This window comes from Trachurus japonicus, chromosome 21, assembly GCF_045865225.1.
Source record: "Trachurus japonicus isolate A0001 chromosome 21, Traja_1.0".
In the NCBI taxonomy this organism is placed as follows: domain Eukaryota; kingdom Metazoa; phylum Chordata; class Actinopteri; order Carangiformes; family Carangidae; genus Trachurus; species Trachurus japonicus.
The window spans coordinates 20,506,872-20,524,666 of NC_140927.1; the positions used below are offsets into that span (position 1 = coordinate 20,506,872).

General features: G+C 41.7%; 1 protein-coding gene across 1 annotated transcript; it reads left to right on the top strand.

Moving 5' to 3' along the window:
- Positions 1–10,057: 10,057 nt before the first annotated feature.
- Positions 10,058–11,643, top strand: LOC146965160 (lanC-like protein 3). The gene is made up of 3 exons (XM_085764290.1): positions 10,058–10,571; positions 10,685–10,892; positions 11,332–11,643. Exons 1-3 carry the CDS (start codon positions 10,058–10,060, stop codon positions 11,489–11,491), a joined length of 882 nt encoding a protein of 293 aa, XP_085620416.1. The 3' UTR covers positions 11,492–11,643.
- The last annotated feature ends 6,152 nt before the right edge of the window (positions 11,644–17,795 follow it).

The window sequence follows — 17,795 nt, forward strand, 5'->3', positions numbered from 1 at the left end:
CAAAACCACCAGCCCGATTTCAACCAAACCTTCTGCGTTGGACTCCCCTCGGACCCCCAGATGATATATCCGAGTTTGGAGAAATTTGCAGAAATTTTAATTTTTGGTCAAAAAAAAAAAACGTAAGCCGCGCGCCTGTCGTCTTTTTAAAATCGCCTGTTTGGTTTTTGGTCATTTTCTCCAAAACCACTGGCCCGATTTCAACCAAACCTTCTGCGTTGGACTCCCCTCGGACCCCCAGATGATATATCCGAGTTTGGAGAAATTTAAATTTTTGGTCAAAAAAAAAAAAACGTAAGCCGCGCGCCTGTCGTCTTTTTAAAATCGCCTGTTTGGTTTTTGGTCATTTTCTCCAAAACCACCGGCCCGATTTCAACCAAACCTTCTGCGTTGGACTCCCCTCGGACCCCCAGATGATATATCCGAGTTTGGAGAAATTTAAATTTTTGGTCAAAAAAAAAAAAACGTAAGCCGCGCGCCTGTCGTCTTTTTAAAATCGCCTGTTTGGTTTTTGGTCATTTTCTCCAAAACCACCGGCCCGATTTCAACCAAACCTTCTGCGTTGGACTCCCCTCGGACCCCCAGATGATATATCCGAGTTTGGAGAAATTTGAAGAAATTTTAATTTTTGGTTAAAAAAAAAAAACGTAAGCCGCGCGCCTGTCGTCTTTTTAAAATCGGCTGTTTGGTTTTTGGTCATTTTCTCCAAAACCACCGGCCCGATTTCAACCAAACCTTCTGCGTTGGACTCCCCTCGGACCCCCAGATGATATATCCGAGTTTGGAGAAATTTGAAGAAATTTTAATTTTTGGTCAAAAAAAAAAAACGTAAGCCGCGCGCCTGTCGTCTTTTTAAAATCGCCTGTTTGGTTTTTGGTCATTTTCTCCAAAACCACCGGCCCGATTTCAACCAAACCTTCTGCGTTGGACTCCCCTCGGACCCCCAGATGATATATCCGAGTTTGGAGAAATTTTAATTTTTGGTCAAAAAAAAAAAACGTAAGCCGCGCGCCTGTCGTCTTTTTAAAATCGCCTGTTTGGTTTTTGGTCATTTTCTCCAAAACCACCGGCCCGATTTCAACCAAACCTTCTGCGTTGGACTCCCCTCGGACCCCCAGATGATATATCCGAGTTTGGAGAAATTTTAATTTTTGGTCAAAAAAAAAAAACGTAAGCCTGTCGTCTTTTTAAAATCGCCTGTTTGGTTTTTGGTCATTTTCTCCAAAACCACCGGCCCGATTTCAACCAAACCTTCTGCGTTGGACTCCCCTCGGACCCCCAGATGATATATCCGAGTTTGGAGAAATTTTAATTTTTGGTCAAAAAAAAAAAAACGTAAGCCGCGCGCCTGTCGTCTTTTTAAAATCGCCTGTTTGGTTTTTGGTCATTTTCTCCAAAACCACCGGCCCGATTTCAACCAAACCTTCTGCGTTGGACTCCCCTCGGACCCCCAGATGCATAGTGCGAAATACGGGGGGGTTTGGGGGGGTCGGACCCCCCGATTAACCCCTTGAGACCCCCTGAAAGACTCAAAAGCAAAATCTGAGGGGGGTCTCAATCTTGTCAAAAAAATAAATAATATAATATAATACAATAATTGTATTGTGGTCAATTAAATGTGTTTAAGATCACCATGTCCAGTATTCATAATTCAAAACATTTATTCGTTTAACATTAAGCTGAACCATGTCACCTGCGCATTATGCAAATTAGCCATGTGCGCCAGCCCAGCGCAGGAGTCGAGCCCACTCGCTATCAGAACAGAGGATCCCGTTCCTCTCCCACCCTCTGCCGAAGAAAGTGAAGTTGAGGCCGAGTGCTCTGAAGAAGTAGCCGCAGCCCCTGCTGCTAGCACTGGTGATTGGCCGCTTTTCTTTTTCTTTCTTTCTTTTTTTTTTTTTTACACCTAAGCAGGTGGGGTAATGGAAATACCGCAACCCTTGGCTTGACATTAAGGCAGGAAAATAACTTAAGGTAAGAGGCTAGCCTCAAATCCTTCAGGGGTCCGCCCGCTATTCAGACATCCCGCTATTCCGACATGTCACTATTTAGACATCCCGCTATTACGACATCCCTCTATCTAGACATGCCGGTAGTCCGACACTTTTTGATACCGCTATTCCGACACGTCTTTTTTATTTTTATTTTATTTTTATTTTTTTTACAGCTGCGATACCCAGGCGCGTCTCTCTCTCTCTCTTTTCTTTTCAGCATGTCTATCACTGGTTTGATGAGGGAGTGATGTTCTTAATCTCAACAACTCAACTATCAAGTCACAAACAAAACTGACACACATGATAAACAAACAGAACTATGCTGCAGTTTGTTTGTCAAGTTAACCTGTCACCTTCAGCACTACGGACAGCGCCGGGGATGAGCCCGCGGAGCTGCAGCTGTGAGCGTCTGGGCTCTGGGCTCAGGGCCTAGGGCCTTATTTATCAAAACTGGAAGTAAGCAGTGTAAAACTGCTGCTACTAAATTTTTTGCTTAGGCCTACGGTGAAAAGACAGCCCAAAATATTTACACCTTTTTCAGATCTATCAAACTGTGCGTGCACAACTCTGCACCTCAACTTTGATAACTGGATCCAAGAATGGTGCGCAGTTGCGCACGTGAACACACCTCCGTCCCGGAATGCCTAGACAACCATATGGTCAGCACGTGCATATTAATTAGCCATGTGCTCTGTGGAGCGACAACAAAGTGACAACGAAGACAACGGGCGGAGGGAGGGGAGAGAAAGCTAGATACATGGCATCGGGCAATAAATCAGGCAAAAACCTCCCAAATCTCAACAAAAGGGAGCAGAAAAAAGAATAATCTTATGTAATCTGCCCCTTTATTCCAGACAATCTTTTTTTTCTTCTTTTACCTATGTTAAAACGATGTAAAGCAGCAGGATAAACTCAGGTGACAGAATAATAACAGTCTCAGTAGCTGCAGATCAGTGTGCGCTGCTGTGTGCTGTGTGTTTTTAAACTTGGAGGGTTTGTTTTTTCTTCTCTAATAGGCCTATGTATTTGTGTATGAGAAACAGTGTCTCAGATGAAAAAATAAAGATAAATCAGAAGGACACGTCTGACTATAACGTAATCAATCAATGTCGGAAAAGCGGAATGTTTGAAAAATAGTAAAGTGCCGCTACTCCGACAATGAAAAAAAAAATGTCGGAATAGTGGGATGCTTAAAAAATAATGTTAATGCCGCTATTCCGACAATTAGAAGTCAATGTCGAAATAGCGGCATGTCTGAATAGCAGCATGTAACCCCTGCTTCAGCATACTATGGCCTGAACCCCCAGTGGTGTTGTTTGGCCAGGCGCCTGTTGTGAGCTATTTGTCTGTGCTTTTTCAATTTTTATGATGGCCCGTTATACGAATGTGATTTGTGGATGTGTTCAATGCTGTGTTTAAACGTATTTGCTAGATGGATGGTTAGATAAGGCTACATGATCGGTCATAGTTGCAGGCTGAGGATCTCGTCGTGCACATAATTGCACGTCAGTCTCCGATCTCCAGATTTATACAGTTGGTTGTTATTCGAGTGCACGAGTTTGGTGTCTTTCATTCATTTTAATTGTTGTATTTTATTTATTGTCTATTCGTTTCTGCATTGCCCTGATCGCGCGCCAGTCTCCTATACCTGGCATTTATTCATTGTTCAAGTGCGCCAGTGTGGTGCCAATTATTGTCTTTTATTTATTTGAATTATCGTCTATTTATCGTCAATTACTTTCTGCATTGTAATGCACAACTTTGCCTCTCCTTTTTAGGCTATAGGCTAATTTTCTTGGCTTATTGTAATGTTATAGTCCTACTTTATAAAAAGAAAAAAAAATAACGGTATTGCACAACAATCGCGAGTTAGGGACCCCCCCGAATATTGATGGGTATTTCGCACACTGCCCAGATGATATATCCGAGTTTGGAGAAATTTCAATTTTTGGTCAAAAAAAAAAAAACGTAAGCCGCGCGCCTGTCGTCTTTTTAAAATCGCCTGTTTGGTTTTTGGTCATTTTCTCCAAAACCACCGGCCCGATTTCAACCAAACCTTCTGCGTTGGACTCCCCTCGGACCCCCAGATGATATATCCGAGTTTGGAGAAATTTGAAGAAATTTTAATTTTTGGTCAAAAAAAAAAAACGTAAGCCGCGCGCCTGTCGTCTTTTTAAAATCGGCTGTTTGGTTTTTGGTCATTTTCTCCAAAACCACCGGCCCGATTTCAACCAAACCTTCTGCGTTGGACCCCCTCGGACCCCCAGATGATATATCCGAGTTTGGAGAAATTTTAATTTTTGGTCAAAAAAAAAAAAACGTAAGCCGCGCGCCTGTCGTCTTTTTAAAATCGGCTGTTTGGTTTTTGGTCATTTTCTCCAAAACCACCGGCCCGATTTCAACCAAACCTTCTGCGTTGGACTCCCCTCGGACCCCCAGATGATATATCCGAGTTTGGAGAAATTTTAATTTTTGGTCAAAAAAAAAAAACGTAAGCCTGTCGTCTTTTTAAAATCGCCTGTTTGGTTTTTGGTCATTTTCTCCAAAACCACCGGCCCGATTTCAACCAAACCTTCTGCGTTGGACTCCCCTCGGACCCCCAGATGATATATCCGAGTTTGGAGAAATTTAAATTTTTGGTCAAAAAAAAAAAACGTAAGCCGCGCGCCTGTCGTCTTTTTAAAATCGCCTGTTTGGTTTTTGGTCATTTTCTCCAAAACCACCAGCCCGATTTCAACCAAACCTTCTGCGTTGGACTCCCCTCGGACCCCCAGATGATATATCCGAGTTTGGAGAAATTTGCAGAAATTTTAATTTTTGGTCAAAAAAAAAAAACGTAAGCTGCGCGCCTGTCGTCTTTTTAAAATCGCCTGTTTGGTTTTTGGTCATTTTCTCCAAAACCACTGGCCCGATTTCAACCAAACCTTCTGCGTTGGACTCCCCTCGGACCCCCAGATGATATATCCGAGTTTGGAGAAATTTTATTTTTTTGTCAAAAAAAAAAAACGTAAGCCGCGCGCCTGTTGTCTTTTTAAAATCGCCTGTTTGGTTTTTGGTCATTTTCTCCAAAACCACCGGCCCGATTTCAACCAAACCTTCTGCGTTGGACTCCCCTCGGACCCCCAGATGATATATCCGAGTTTGGAGAAATTTTATTTTTTAGTCAAAAAAAAAAAACGTAAGCCGCGCGCCTGTCGTCTTTTTAAAATCGCCTGTTTGGTTTTTGGTCATTTTCTCCAAAACCACCAGCCCGATTTCAACCAAACCTTCTGCGTTGGACTCCCCTCGGACCCCCAGATGATATATCCGAGTTTGGAGAAATTTGCAGAAATTTTAATTTTTGGTCAAAAAAAAAAAAACGTAAGCCTGTCGTCTTTTTAAAATCGCCTGTTTGGTTTTTGGTCATTTTCTCCAAAACCACCGGCCCGATTTCAACCAAACCTTCTGCGTTGGACTCCCCTCGGACCCCCAGATGATATATCCGAGTTTGGAGAAATTTAAATTTTTGGTCAAAAAAAAAAAACGTAAGCCGCGCGCCTGTCGTCTTTTTAAAATCGCCTGTTTGGTTTTTGGTCATTTTCTCCAAAACCACCAGCCCGATTTCAACCAAACCTTCTGCGTTGGACTCCCCTCGGACCCCCAGATGATATATCCGAGTTTGGAGAAATTTGCAGAAATTTTAATTTTTGGTCAAAAAAAAAAAACGTAAGCCGCGCGCCTGTCGTCTTTTTAAAATCGCCTGTTTGGTTTTTGGTCATTTTCTCCAAAACCACTGGCCCGATTTCAACCAAACCTTCTGCGTTGGACTCCCCTCGGACCCCCAGATGATATATCCGAGTTTGGAGAAATTTTAATTTTTGGTCAAAAAAAAAAAACGTAAGCCTGTCGTCTTTTTAAAATCGCCTGTTTGGTTTTTGGTCATTTTCTCCAAAACCACCGGCCCGATTTCAACCAAACCTTCTGCGTTGGACTCCCCTCGGACCCCCAGATGATATATCCGAGTTTGGAGAAATTTAAATTTTTGGTCAAAAAAAAAAACGTAAGCCGCGCGCCTGTCGTCTTTTTAAAATCGCCTGTTTGGTTTTTGGTCATTTTCTCCAAAACCACCAGCCCGATTTCAACCAAACCTTCTGCGTTGGACTCCCCTCGGACCCCCAGATGATATATCCGAGTTTGGAGAAATTTGCAGAAATTTTAATTTTTGGTCAAAAAAAAAAAAACGTAAGCCGCGCGCCTGTCGTCTTTTTAAAATCGCCTGTTTGGTTTTTGGTCATTTTCTCCAAAACCACCGGCCCGATTTCAACCAAACCTTCTGCGTTGGACTCCCCTCGGACCCCCAGATGATATATCCGAGTTTGGAGAAATTTAAATTTTTGGTCAAAAAAAAAAAAACGTAAGCCGCGCGCCTGTCGTCTTTTTAAAATCGCCTGTTTGGTTTTTGGTCATTTTCTCCAAAACCACCGGCCCGATTTCAACCAAACCTTCTGCGTTGGACTCCCCTCGGACCCCCAGATGATATATCCGAGTTTGGAGAGATTTAAATTTTTGGTCAAAAAAAAAAAACGTAAGCCGCGCGCCTGTCGTCTTTTTAAAATCGCCTGTTTGGTTTTTGGTCATTTTCTCCAAAACCACCGGCCCGATTTCAACCAAACCTTCTGCGTTGGACTCCCCTCGGACCCCCAGATGATATATCCGAGTTTGGAGAAATTTTATTTTTTAGTCAAAAAAAAAAAACGTAAGCCGCGCGCCTGTTGTCTTTTTAAAATCGCCTGTTTGGTTTTTGGTCATTTTCTCCAAAACCACCGGCCCGATTTCAACCAAACCTTCTGCGTTGGACTCCCCTCGGACCCCCAGATGATATATCCGAGTTTGGAGAAATTTTATTTTTTGGTCAAAAAAAAAAACGTAAGCCGCGCGCCTGTCGTCTTTTTAAAATCGCCTGTTTGGTTTTTGGTCATTTTCTCCAAAACCACCAGCCCGATTTCAACCAAACCTTCTGCGTTGGACTCCCCTCGGACCCCCAGATGATATATCCGAGTTTGGAGAAATTTGCAGAAATTTTAATTTTTGGTCAAAAAAAAAAAACGTAAGCCGCGCGCCTGTCGTCTTTTTAAAATCGCCTGTTTGGTTTTTGGTCATTTTCTCCAAAACCACTGGCCCGATTTCAACCAAACCTTCTGCGTTGGACTCCCCTCGGACCCCCAGATGATATATCCGAGTTTGGAGAAATTTAAATTTTTGGTCAAAAAAAAAAAAACGTAAGCCGCGCGCCTGTCGTCTTTTTAAAATCGCCTGTTTGGTTTTTGGTCATTTTCTCCAAAACCACCGGCCCGATTTCAACCAAACCTTCTGCGTTGGACTCCCCTCGGACCCCCAGATGATATATCCGAGTTTGGAGAGATTTAAATTTTTGGTCAAAAAAAAAAAAACGTAAGCCGCGCGCCTGTCGTCTTTTTAAAATCGCCTGTTTGGTTTTTGGTCATTTTCTCCAAAACCACCGGCCCGATTTCAACCAAACCTTCTGCGTTGGACTCCCCTCGGACCCCCAGATGATATATCCGAGTTTGGAGAAATTTTATTTTTTAGTCAAAAAAAAAAAACGTAAGCCGCGCGCCTGTTGTCTTTTTAAAATCGCCTGTTTGGTTTTTGGTCATTTTCTCCAAAACCACCGGCCCGATTTCAACCAAACCTTCTGCGTTGGACTCCCTCGGACCCCCAGATGATATATCCGAGTTTGGAGAAATTTTATTTTTTAGTCAAAAAAAAAAAAACGTAAGCCGCGCGCCTGTCGTCTTTTTAAAATCGCCTGTTTGGTTTTTGGTCATTTTCTCCAAAACCACCAGCCCGATTTCAACCAAACCTTCTGCGTTGGACTCCCCTCGGACCCCCAGATGATATATCCGAGTTTGGAGAAATTTGCAGAAATTTTAATTTTTGGTCAAAAAAAAAAAACGTAAGCCGCGCGCCTGTCGTCTTTTTAAAATCGCCTGTTTGGTTTTTGGTCATTTTCTCCAAAACCACTGGCCCGATTTCAACCAAACCTTCTGCGTTGGACTCCCCTCGGACCCCCAGATGATATATCCGAGTTTGGAGAAATTTAAATTTTTGGTCAAAAAAAAAAAAACGTAAGCCGCGCGCCTGCGTCTTTTTAAAATCGCCTGTTTGGTTTTTGGTCATTTTCTCCAAAACCACCGGCCCGATTTCAACCAAACCTTCTGCGTTGGACTCCCCTCGGACCCCCAGATGATATATCCGAGTTTGGAGAGATTTAAATTTTTGGTCAAAAAAAAAAAAACGTAAGCCGCGCGCCTGTCGTCTTTTTAAAATCGCCTGTTTGGTTTTTGGTCATTTTCTCCAAAACCACCGGCCCGATTTCAACCAAACCTTCTGCGTTGGACTCCCCTCGGACCCCCAGATGATATATCCGAGTTTGGAGAAATTTTATTTTTTGGTCAAAAAAAAAAAAACGTAAGCCGCGCGCCTGTTGTCTTTTTAAAATCGCCTGTTTGGTTTTTGGTCATTTTCTCCAAAACCACCGGCCCGATTTCAACCAAACCTTCTGCGTTGGACTCCCCTCGGACCCCCAGATGATATATCCGAGTTTGGAGAAATTTTATTTTTTAGTCAAAAAAAAAAAACGTAAGCCGCGCGCCTGTCGTCTTTTTAAAATCGCCTGTTTGGTTTTTGGTCATTTTCTCTAAAACCACCGGCCCGATTTCAACCAAACCTTCTGCGTTGGACTCCCCTCGGACTCCCAGATGATATATCCGAGTTTGGAGAAATCTGAAGAAATTTTAATTTTTGGTCAAAAAAAAAAAAAAAACGTAAGGCGCGCGGCTGTCGTCTTTTTAAAATCGCCTGTTTGGTTTTTGGTCATTTTCTCCAACACCACCGGCCCGATTTCAACCAAACCTTCTGCGTTGGACTCCCCTCGGACCCCCAGATGATATATCCGAGTTTGGAGAAATTTGAAGAAATTTTAATTTTTGGTCAAAAAAAAAAAACGTAAGGCGCGCGGCTTTCGTCTTTTTAAAATCGCCTGTTTGGTTTTTGGTCATTTTCTTCAAAACCACCGGCCCGATTTCAACCAAACCTTCTGCGTTGGACTCCCCTCGGACCCCCAGATGATATATCCGAGTTTGGAGAAATTTGAAGAAATTTAAATTTTTGGTCAAAAAAAAAAAACGTAAGGCCCGCGGCTGTCGTCTTTTTAAAATGTATAGTTGTGTATGGTTTGCATAGCAATGATATAAGTCATGCAAGTAGGTAACAGGACCCAAAAGAGGTGATAAAGATGGGGTTCTCTCAGCTTGGGGCATCACTGTGGGGGATGATGGGACAAGAACATTTGTCCTTGCCACGGCACAGTGAAGGACCACCCAGTGTTCAAAAAGAGTTATTTGCCGGTGATGTCCATACAGACAACTCTCTGCTCACAGATCCAGCAAGATGAAGACCGAGGATTGACAAGCAGCCCTAGCTCTTATGGTTTCTGTCACAAGAGCTGCTATTCAAGCAACCATGAGATCAATGGACAGTGGAGTTGACATACCCCTTGTAGCCTGATCAAAGACCAGGCAGAGGCCTGCCAGTTGGGCACTGCAGTAGTCTGTGTTGTAGCCGACGCAGAATCTTGATAAAATAGTTTTTTTAATAACATGTTATCTGCTAGTGGGTGACCGATCCAACACTTGTTGAATTCTGCTTCACGAAGACATTGAAAGATGAGGGTTCTCATCAAGCTTGTAACAAGAAAGCAAAAAGATGTGAAACTCTATTTTCCACAACTGTGATCTCCCCCTATCCCCAAATATTCACATTGCTGCCATACAAAATAATATAGACGGAGGCGAGGGTCTTAAAAACGTTGGCATGCTAAAAGTATTGCCTTGAATATAATTAATGGGTTTACAGAATCGTCCAATGTCAACTTTCTTGTTTGGAGAAAAGGTTGCTCTGGATTTTCAGATGGAGGCATGACTCAATTAGGTAAGTGTCTACTAAACGCATGGTTCTGTGGATCTGCATCTGTTTTGGGATACTTTGAATCTTAATTTTTAAAAATGTCATACTTAGTTTACAGTTCTAGTTCAGCATGTAACTACCGGTATTTATTCTGGACAGTGGGTTGTGCAGCTGCTTATGTACTTGACAGGAACTCAGCAGTTGTGAGGATCATCAAAAATAATTATAAATCAAAACTGTCAAGTATAGTAAGCTACAATTCAGAGGATAACAAAAGTTCCCCAGTAGTCCTTTGTGAAAATTTGTGCTTGTTTGCTTCGGGTTGTGTCCGTCTGTTTGCCTGGCATCATGGTGCTTCGCTTCATGGTGCTTTGGTAGGAGCATATGATTTCCTACCCTCCCTCCTTTTCCCAGGTGCTGCCCAGGGCCTCTCATCAGTGCTACAAATGCTGCTGAGCTACCAGGACATGCTCAGTGGCGTAGAAAAGGACCTGGTGTGGCAAAGCATCGATTTCCTCATGAACCAGGAGCAGAACTGTAACTGGCCTGCGGAGCTGGGCGCCATCATCGAGAGAGAGAATGAACTGGTGCATTGGTGCCATGGAGCGCCAGGTATACCCATGTTATCACCACGTTCAGTTACACATTCTCAGCAGGGCTCCGTTTCTGGCATTTGCATACATGTATCTCCCTTCTAAAAATAATATCTCCATCCTATCATGCAGGTGTGGCGTATCTCTTTGCAAAGGCTTATCTAAACAATAAGAAGCCGCAGTATCTGGACACATGCATACGCAGTGGGGAGCTTGTGTGGCAGAAAGGTTTGTTGAAGAAAGGACCTGGGATTTGTCACGGAGTTGCTGGCAGCGTCTATGTCTTCCTCCTGCTGTATCGACTCACAGGAAATTCAAAGTACATTTATCGTGCACAGAGGCAAGAAATCTCTCCTACTCTACTTCCTTGCATGTCTCTCATAGGCCTATGCAGTGCAGTAACCATTTAATTTCCTCAACATTTCCAGAAGCTTTTTTTTTTTTTTTTTTTAAGTATATTTTTGGGCCTTTTTGCCTTTATTTGATAGTCCACAGTAGAGATAGACAGGAAAGAGGGAGGCAGAGAGAGGGGGAATGACATGCAGGAAAGGGCTGCCCGACGTGGGATTCGAACCGGGGCTTATTTTTATTTCCAAATATGATGGTCTGAATTATGTTTCAAAGCTTCTCCATGCCTCAGGAATAGCCAAGAACCCTTATTTTTCCACTTCCAGAGTGGCTCTAGGGCAATCCTATTACCCCATAATGTTTTATTTGTGAGCATTTGTTAAATATAGATTCCTCCCACATTTCACATTTTAATTCTTTCCTCCCCAAAGGTTTGCAGAGTTCCTCTTCACTGAGGAGTTCAAGACCGGCTCACGCTCAATGACCAGTGTCTACAGTCTGTTTGAAGGCCTGTCAGGGACGGTTTGCTTCCTGGTCGACCTCCTGCAACCAGACCAGTCAGAGTTCCCTCTGTTCAGTGTCTTTGTGTGAATGGAAACCTGGGTACAGTCGTCCACTGACCTGAACAGACATCACCCTTTCCCTCTGATGGAAATACTGCTGGATTGGTAGAAACCTTAGAACCAGGTTTGATACAGTGATCAGAGTTGGAGGGATGAATGTACTTGTTTGGGGATTTAGAAATTCTGAGTACAGTTGCAGTAGAAAATTTATCTTGTTTTGTGTCTGTACCAAAGTGAATGGTCTGCTTCCAGGCATTACCAGATTTCATTTCACTTACTGTTAACTGTCCATTTCAGTTTGCCACATATAAATTGCACTAAAAGGCAGAGGTTTTCAAGATGTGAAGGTTCCTTTCCCAGACCGGGTACAGTTAAGTTAAAGGTGAGAAAAAAAACAGTCAAATCTGAACACAGAGATGATTAATTTAGACTTATTCAAAAAGACTACAGCATTTGTCTGAGAATCAGACTGTTTTTAAGTTTTCTTCAGTGTCAAGGTAATTGAAAAAGGACACACTTTCCAACTTTGAAAACCTCTGCAATAAAGTATTGGGGGCTTTGAATGAACCTGCAGCATATTCTACAAAGATGCTGCTCTCAGGTCAGAAACACGTGCACCATAAACAGCTAAAATAAATGGTAATCACACCCAAGTCAAACAAAATAAAAGATAAAAACATCACATAATGCCTTTAAGATTTTTCTACCACTTCACCAGCTCAGCGTCACATATCACAGATCTTTGGGGTATGTCATTTCTCAAGTTCTTGTCACAACCCCAACCTATAGTCTGTTGTCCTAATAATAGTTTCCCCATCTTTGCGCTGTGCAGAATTACTCACCTATCTGAACAAAGGTTCAAGATTTTGTGAGCGCTGTTAATTGATGTTTCAAACTGTGTATACTGTCTAGAGATATTTGAAATGTTTAACATTAATGTTATGACTTTGACTTACTGTGGAAAAAGAGCTAGCTATGTTAGACTGTTGGGTCCGTGTACTTCGCGGCCATTGGTTTTCCGTTTCAAACAAAAAACAAAAAAAACAAAAATTCAGGCTGGTTTTTCCGTTTTTTGGTTTTTGCTTTTAAAACCAAAAAACGAGGAGACCAAAATCAAATAACGGCCAATTTGTAATTTTGATTGTTACAAAATCTCTCTTTTCGTTTTTGATAATAATATTAACGCTGATGACAGACCGGGTCCGTGTACTTCGCGGCCATTCGATTTTTCCTTTAAACAGAACTGTCAAAAAACGAAAGTAAGCTGGTAATTTGGTTTTCCGTTTCAAACAAAAAACAAAAAAACAAAAATTCAGGCTGGTTTTTTCGTTTTTCGTTTTTTGCTTTTAAAACCAAAAAACGAGGAGACCAAAATCAAATAACGGCCAATTTTTAATTTTGATTGTTACAAAATCTCTCTTTTCGTTTTTGATAATAATATTATCGCTGATGACAGACCGGAAGTGTCTGGACTTCAAAATAAAAGCCCAGTGCATTGACTTATAGCCAAGAAAAAAAAAAAAAACTTGTTTCCCCCTTGTAAATGTTGTGTTTTGAGCAGGTTTTGAGCATATGCATACATTTTCGCAGCTGTTTGCCGCTGATACGTGTGTGTGTTTGTTTATAAATATATATATATATATATATATATATATATATATATATATATATATATATATATATTACGATCTGCTGCAGTAAGGCCACCGCTGGGGGCTGGGTGCATGATAGACCAACTCCTACTCCCGACTCATTCTGACCCTGAGATCTCCAACCCCGGGCATATTTGGCAGGTGGCAGACCCTTTATGGTTCTTTACTACTCTTTTCAGCCACATGAGATCCAGTCCCAGACCTCGGTTACAGTCAGGGAACTAGTGGAATCACCTCCGCTGTGCGTAATAGTCGCGCGTAATGACAGCTCCTCGCCGGATGAATCTACACAGTTTTCCCAATGTCGGCCCATTTCAAAACTCATTCCGGCGCCAGCATACAATTTATATTTGATTGATTGATATTGATTGATATTTGACCAGTAGTATTTGTACTCTTACTCAAGTAGCCTACTGGGGTCGAGTACTCTGTCCATCTCTGATAGAACATCAAAGATTGAACAGGTAAAACGACGACCCCCAAGGGTATGCTCGCAGTGCGACACCTGCTGGTAATTCTTTGTAAATGCACAGCATGGATTGAGAATAAAAGTTGTTATTGGATCCCCGGGGTGTGGAGAGAGGATTTACACATAATGTTCAGTAAACATCACACTGGAAAGAAATATGTCACTGATGTAATCTTAACAATGATAATATAAATTGTATGCTGGCGCCGGAATGAGTTTTGAAATGGGCCGACATAGTGGGAAAACTGTGTAGATTCATCCGGCGAGGAGCTGTCATTACGCGCGACTATTACGCACAGCGGAGGTGATTCCACTAGTTCCCTGACTGTAACCGAGGTCTGGGACTGGATCTCATGTGGCTGAAAAGAGTAGTAAAGAACCATAAAGGGTCTGCCACCTGCCAAATATGCCCGGGGTTGGAGATCTCAGGGTCAGAATGAGTCAGGAGTAGGAGTATGGTCTATCATGCACCCAGCCCCCAGCGGTGGCCTTACTGCAGCAGATCGTAATATATATTTGTAAACAAACACACACACGTATCAGCGGCAAACAGCTGCGAAAATGTATGCATATGCTCAAAACCTGCTCAAAACACAACATTTACAAGGGGGAAACAAGTTTTTTTTTTTTTTTCTTGGCTATAAGTCAATGCACTGGGCTTTTATTTTGAAGTCCAGACACTTCCGGTCTGTCATCAGCGTTAATATTATTATCAAAAACGAAAAGAGAGATTTTGTAACAATCAAAATTAAAAATTGGCCGTTATTTGATTTTGGTCTCCTCGTTTTTTGGTTTTAAAAGCAAAAAACGAAAAACGAAAAAACCAGCCTGAATTTTTGTTTTTTTGTTTTTTGTTTGAAACGGAAAACCAAATTACCAGCTTACTTTCGTTTTTTGACAGTTCTGTTTAAAGGAAAAATCGAATGGCCGCGAAGTACACGGACCAGACCGGAAGTGTCTGGACTTCAAAATAAAAGCCCAGTGCATTGACTTATAGCCAAGAAAAAAAAAAAAAACTTGTTTCCCAGTCCCAGACCTCGGTTACAGTCAGGGAACTAGTGGAATCACCTCCGCTGTGCGTAATAGTCGCGCGTAATGACAGCTCCTCGCCGGATGAATCTACACAGTTTTCCCACTATGTCGGCCCATTTCAAAACTCATTCCGGCGCCAGCATACAATTTATATTATCATTGTTAAGATTACATCAGTGACAGATTTCTTTCCAGTGTGATGTTTACTGAACATTATGTGTAAATCCTCTCTCCACACCCCGGGGATCCAATAACAACTTTTATTCTCAATCCATGCTGTGCATTTACAAAGAATTACCAGCAGGTGTCGCACTGCGAGCATACCCTTGGGGGTCGTCGTTTTACCTGTTCAATCTTTGATGTTCTATCAGAGATGGACAGAGTACTCGACCCCAGTACTTGAGTAAGAGTACAAATACTACTGGTCAAATATCAATCAATATCAATCAATCAAATATAAATTATATTTAGTATGCTGGCGCCGGAATGAGTTTTGAAATGGGCCGACATACAGTAGTGGGAAAACTGTGTAGATTCATCCGGCGAGGAGCTGTCATTACGCGCGACTATTACGCACAGCGGAGGTGATTCCACTAGTTCCCTGACTGTAACCGAGGTCTGGGACTGGATCTCATGTGGCTGAAAAGAGTAGTAAAGAACCATAAAGGGTCTGCCACCTGCCAAATATGCCCGGGGTTGGAGATCTCAGGGTCAGAATGAGTCGGGAGCAGGAGTTGGTCTATCATGCACCCAGCCCCCAGCGGTGGCCTTACTGCAGCAGATCGTAATATATATATATATATATAAACAAACACACACACGTATCAGCGGCAAACAGCTGCGAAAATGTATGCATGCTCAAAACCTGCTCAAAACACAACATTTACAAGGGGGAAACAAGTTTTTTTTTTTTTCTTGGCTATAAGTCAATGCACTGGGCTTTTATTTTGAAGTCCAGACACTTCCGGTCTGTCATCAGCGATAATATTATTATCAAAAACGAAAAGAGAGATTTTGTAACAATCAAAATTAAAAATTGGCCGTTATTTGATTTTGGTCTCCTCGTTTTTTGGTTTTAAAAGCAAAAAACGAAAAACGAAAAAACCAGCCTGAATTTTTGTTTTTTTGTTTTTTGTTTGAAACGGAAAACCAAATTACCAGCTTACTTTCGTTTTTTGACAGTTCTGTTTAAAGGAAAAATCGAATGGCCGCGAAGTACACGGACCCTGTTGGTTTGTGATTAAGACTGAGAACATAAGAGTATAATATCTAGTCATTGTTACAGTTTATTTTTTATTACAGTGACGTCTGTTCAAGATTTTTGAAACTCAGTTAAATTAAAGTCAGCGGAGGCTTTCTTTACATAAATGTGGTGATTGAGGCCTTAAAAACAAATTTCCAGCATTTGAATGTGGTTATGTCTCTTCAAGCTCTTAGAGTAAAAAAAGATTGACAAAACAAGGAACTGCAAATGCTTTGGGCAATGTTTCTGACAAATAGCTCAAGTTGGTAAAAAGGCCTGTGAAATAGTAGCAAAACCAAAGCAGTGTCCCGATGCTAACTGTGCCTGTTGTGGAACATTTATAAGCTATACGTGTGTGTGTGTGTGTGTGTGTGCTGTTTTTGCATTTGTGATCTATGCTGTCCACAGGAAAATCTGCTGGATTATTACTAATAAAGTGTCCAGATGAAAAAAGGATGGTTTATTTAAGTCATGAAAGCCTGGCAATACCTTCAGACCTGACAAAATTACTAACATATAAATGTGAACATCTATTACATACCCCTCTCTATATTTGTTATGACTCTCAAGTTGCAGAATATGTAAACCTAAATAATAGTATAATCAGTACGGTACTTACTTTTAATACCTTTAATACCTTTATTTGAATGCTTTCTCCACTACTCGTTTCAGACAGTGGAAGTAAAAGAAGAATTAAAATGTATTTCTGCCATGAGGAAGCTGCCCCAGGTCAGGCTACTCATTTTAAACAAAAACAAACATCACAGCATTTATATGTTCCTTTCCTTTCTTCCAAAACATGAACATGAGCCATGACATCAAGTCTTTCAGCCACTAGATGGCGTCTCAGACCAAAAGGCCACACCTCCCGTGCAGTGCTAACCATGGTGCTAACCTTTGCCTCCCCCCAACCCCATATCATTGTCTCTGACTCATCTATAAGCTCTGACTGCAAGGTGGAAGCGGCAATTTAACACGCAACAAGAACAACATCAGTAAAAAAAAAGTTCAATCAATTCGACGACGACAACAGCAACAACCGTTGGCCCGTGCTAGCTAGTTTACATTAGCTGGGCTAACCAACGGAAGTTAGCTAACAGCCGGTCACTGACTAAAACAGACATGTAAATATGTCGCCATTACCGGTAAGTTACTTACGCAGATGAAGAAGAAAAACGAGTCTGGAGCATACAGTCTATGGTCTGGAGCTCGTTATCAGCTCAGGGATCTTCACCTCAGTGTCATAGCCTTGACCAACAGCCTGGGAAATAACCTGATTGGAGGCACTGGTGACAGCCGGTAAAATTGAACGGCTAGGAGGGCTGGGTTTTTTTTTTGTCGGTTTTCCAACCAAACAGGATTTATCCTGGTTATCCCACTTGCCTCATCTCTTTCTTTGTCAGTGGTCTTTTTTCTTTTTACACGACGAAACAGTTGTTGGTTCCCTCAGTGGAGATTTTTTTTTTTTTTTGTGTGTGTGTGTGTGTGTGTGTAGAATTTTTTTTTTTTTTTTTTCCAAAAAACTTTATTGAAAGTGACCAGCACATACAAATGCAAATACCATACCGTTGTTGCTGGTGTGTCAGGAGATAATTGCAGAGGTTACATTTCGACACGTCATACTTCGCTGTGACGTCACTAGTGTGGGGGGTCCCTGCGGACCATTCTACAGAGAGGGATAGCTACACACGTGCCACGTACCACCATGCACGCCAAGGTATTGAAGGTACCAAAACTTTCTTTACCTCACCTAGAAATGAATTGTTTAAATCTTGCCTACAGAGCATCACAGAAAGACATAGCCTATAATGAGGTAAAATTAATAACTGGTTTAAGACAGCTATACTCAAATGTCTATTTACTGAATATTAATTATAATTATAAATAAATATTATTATTAAGTCTCTTACTAGGGTTCATCTATCTACTAGCCCAC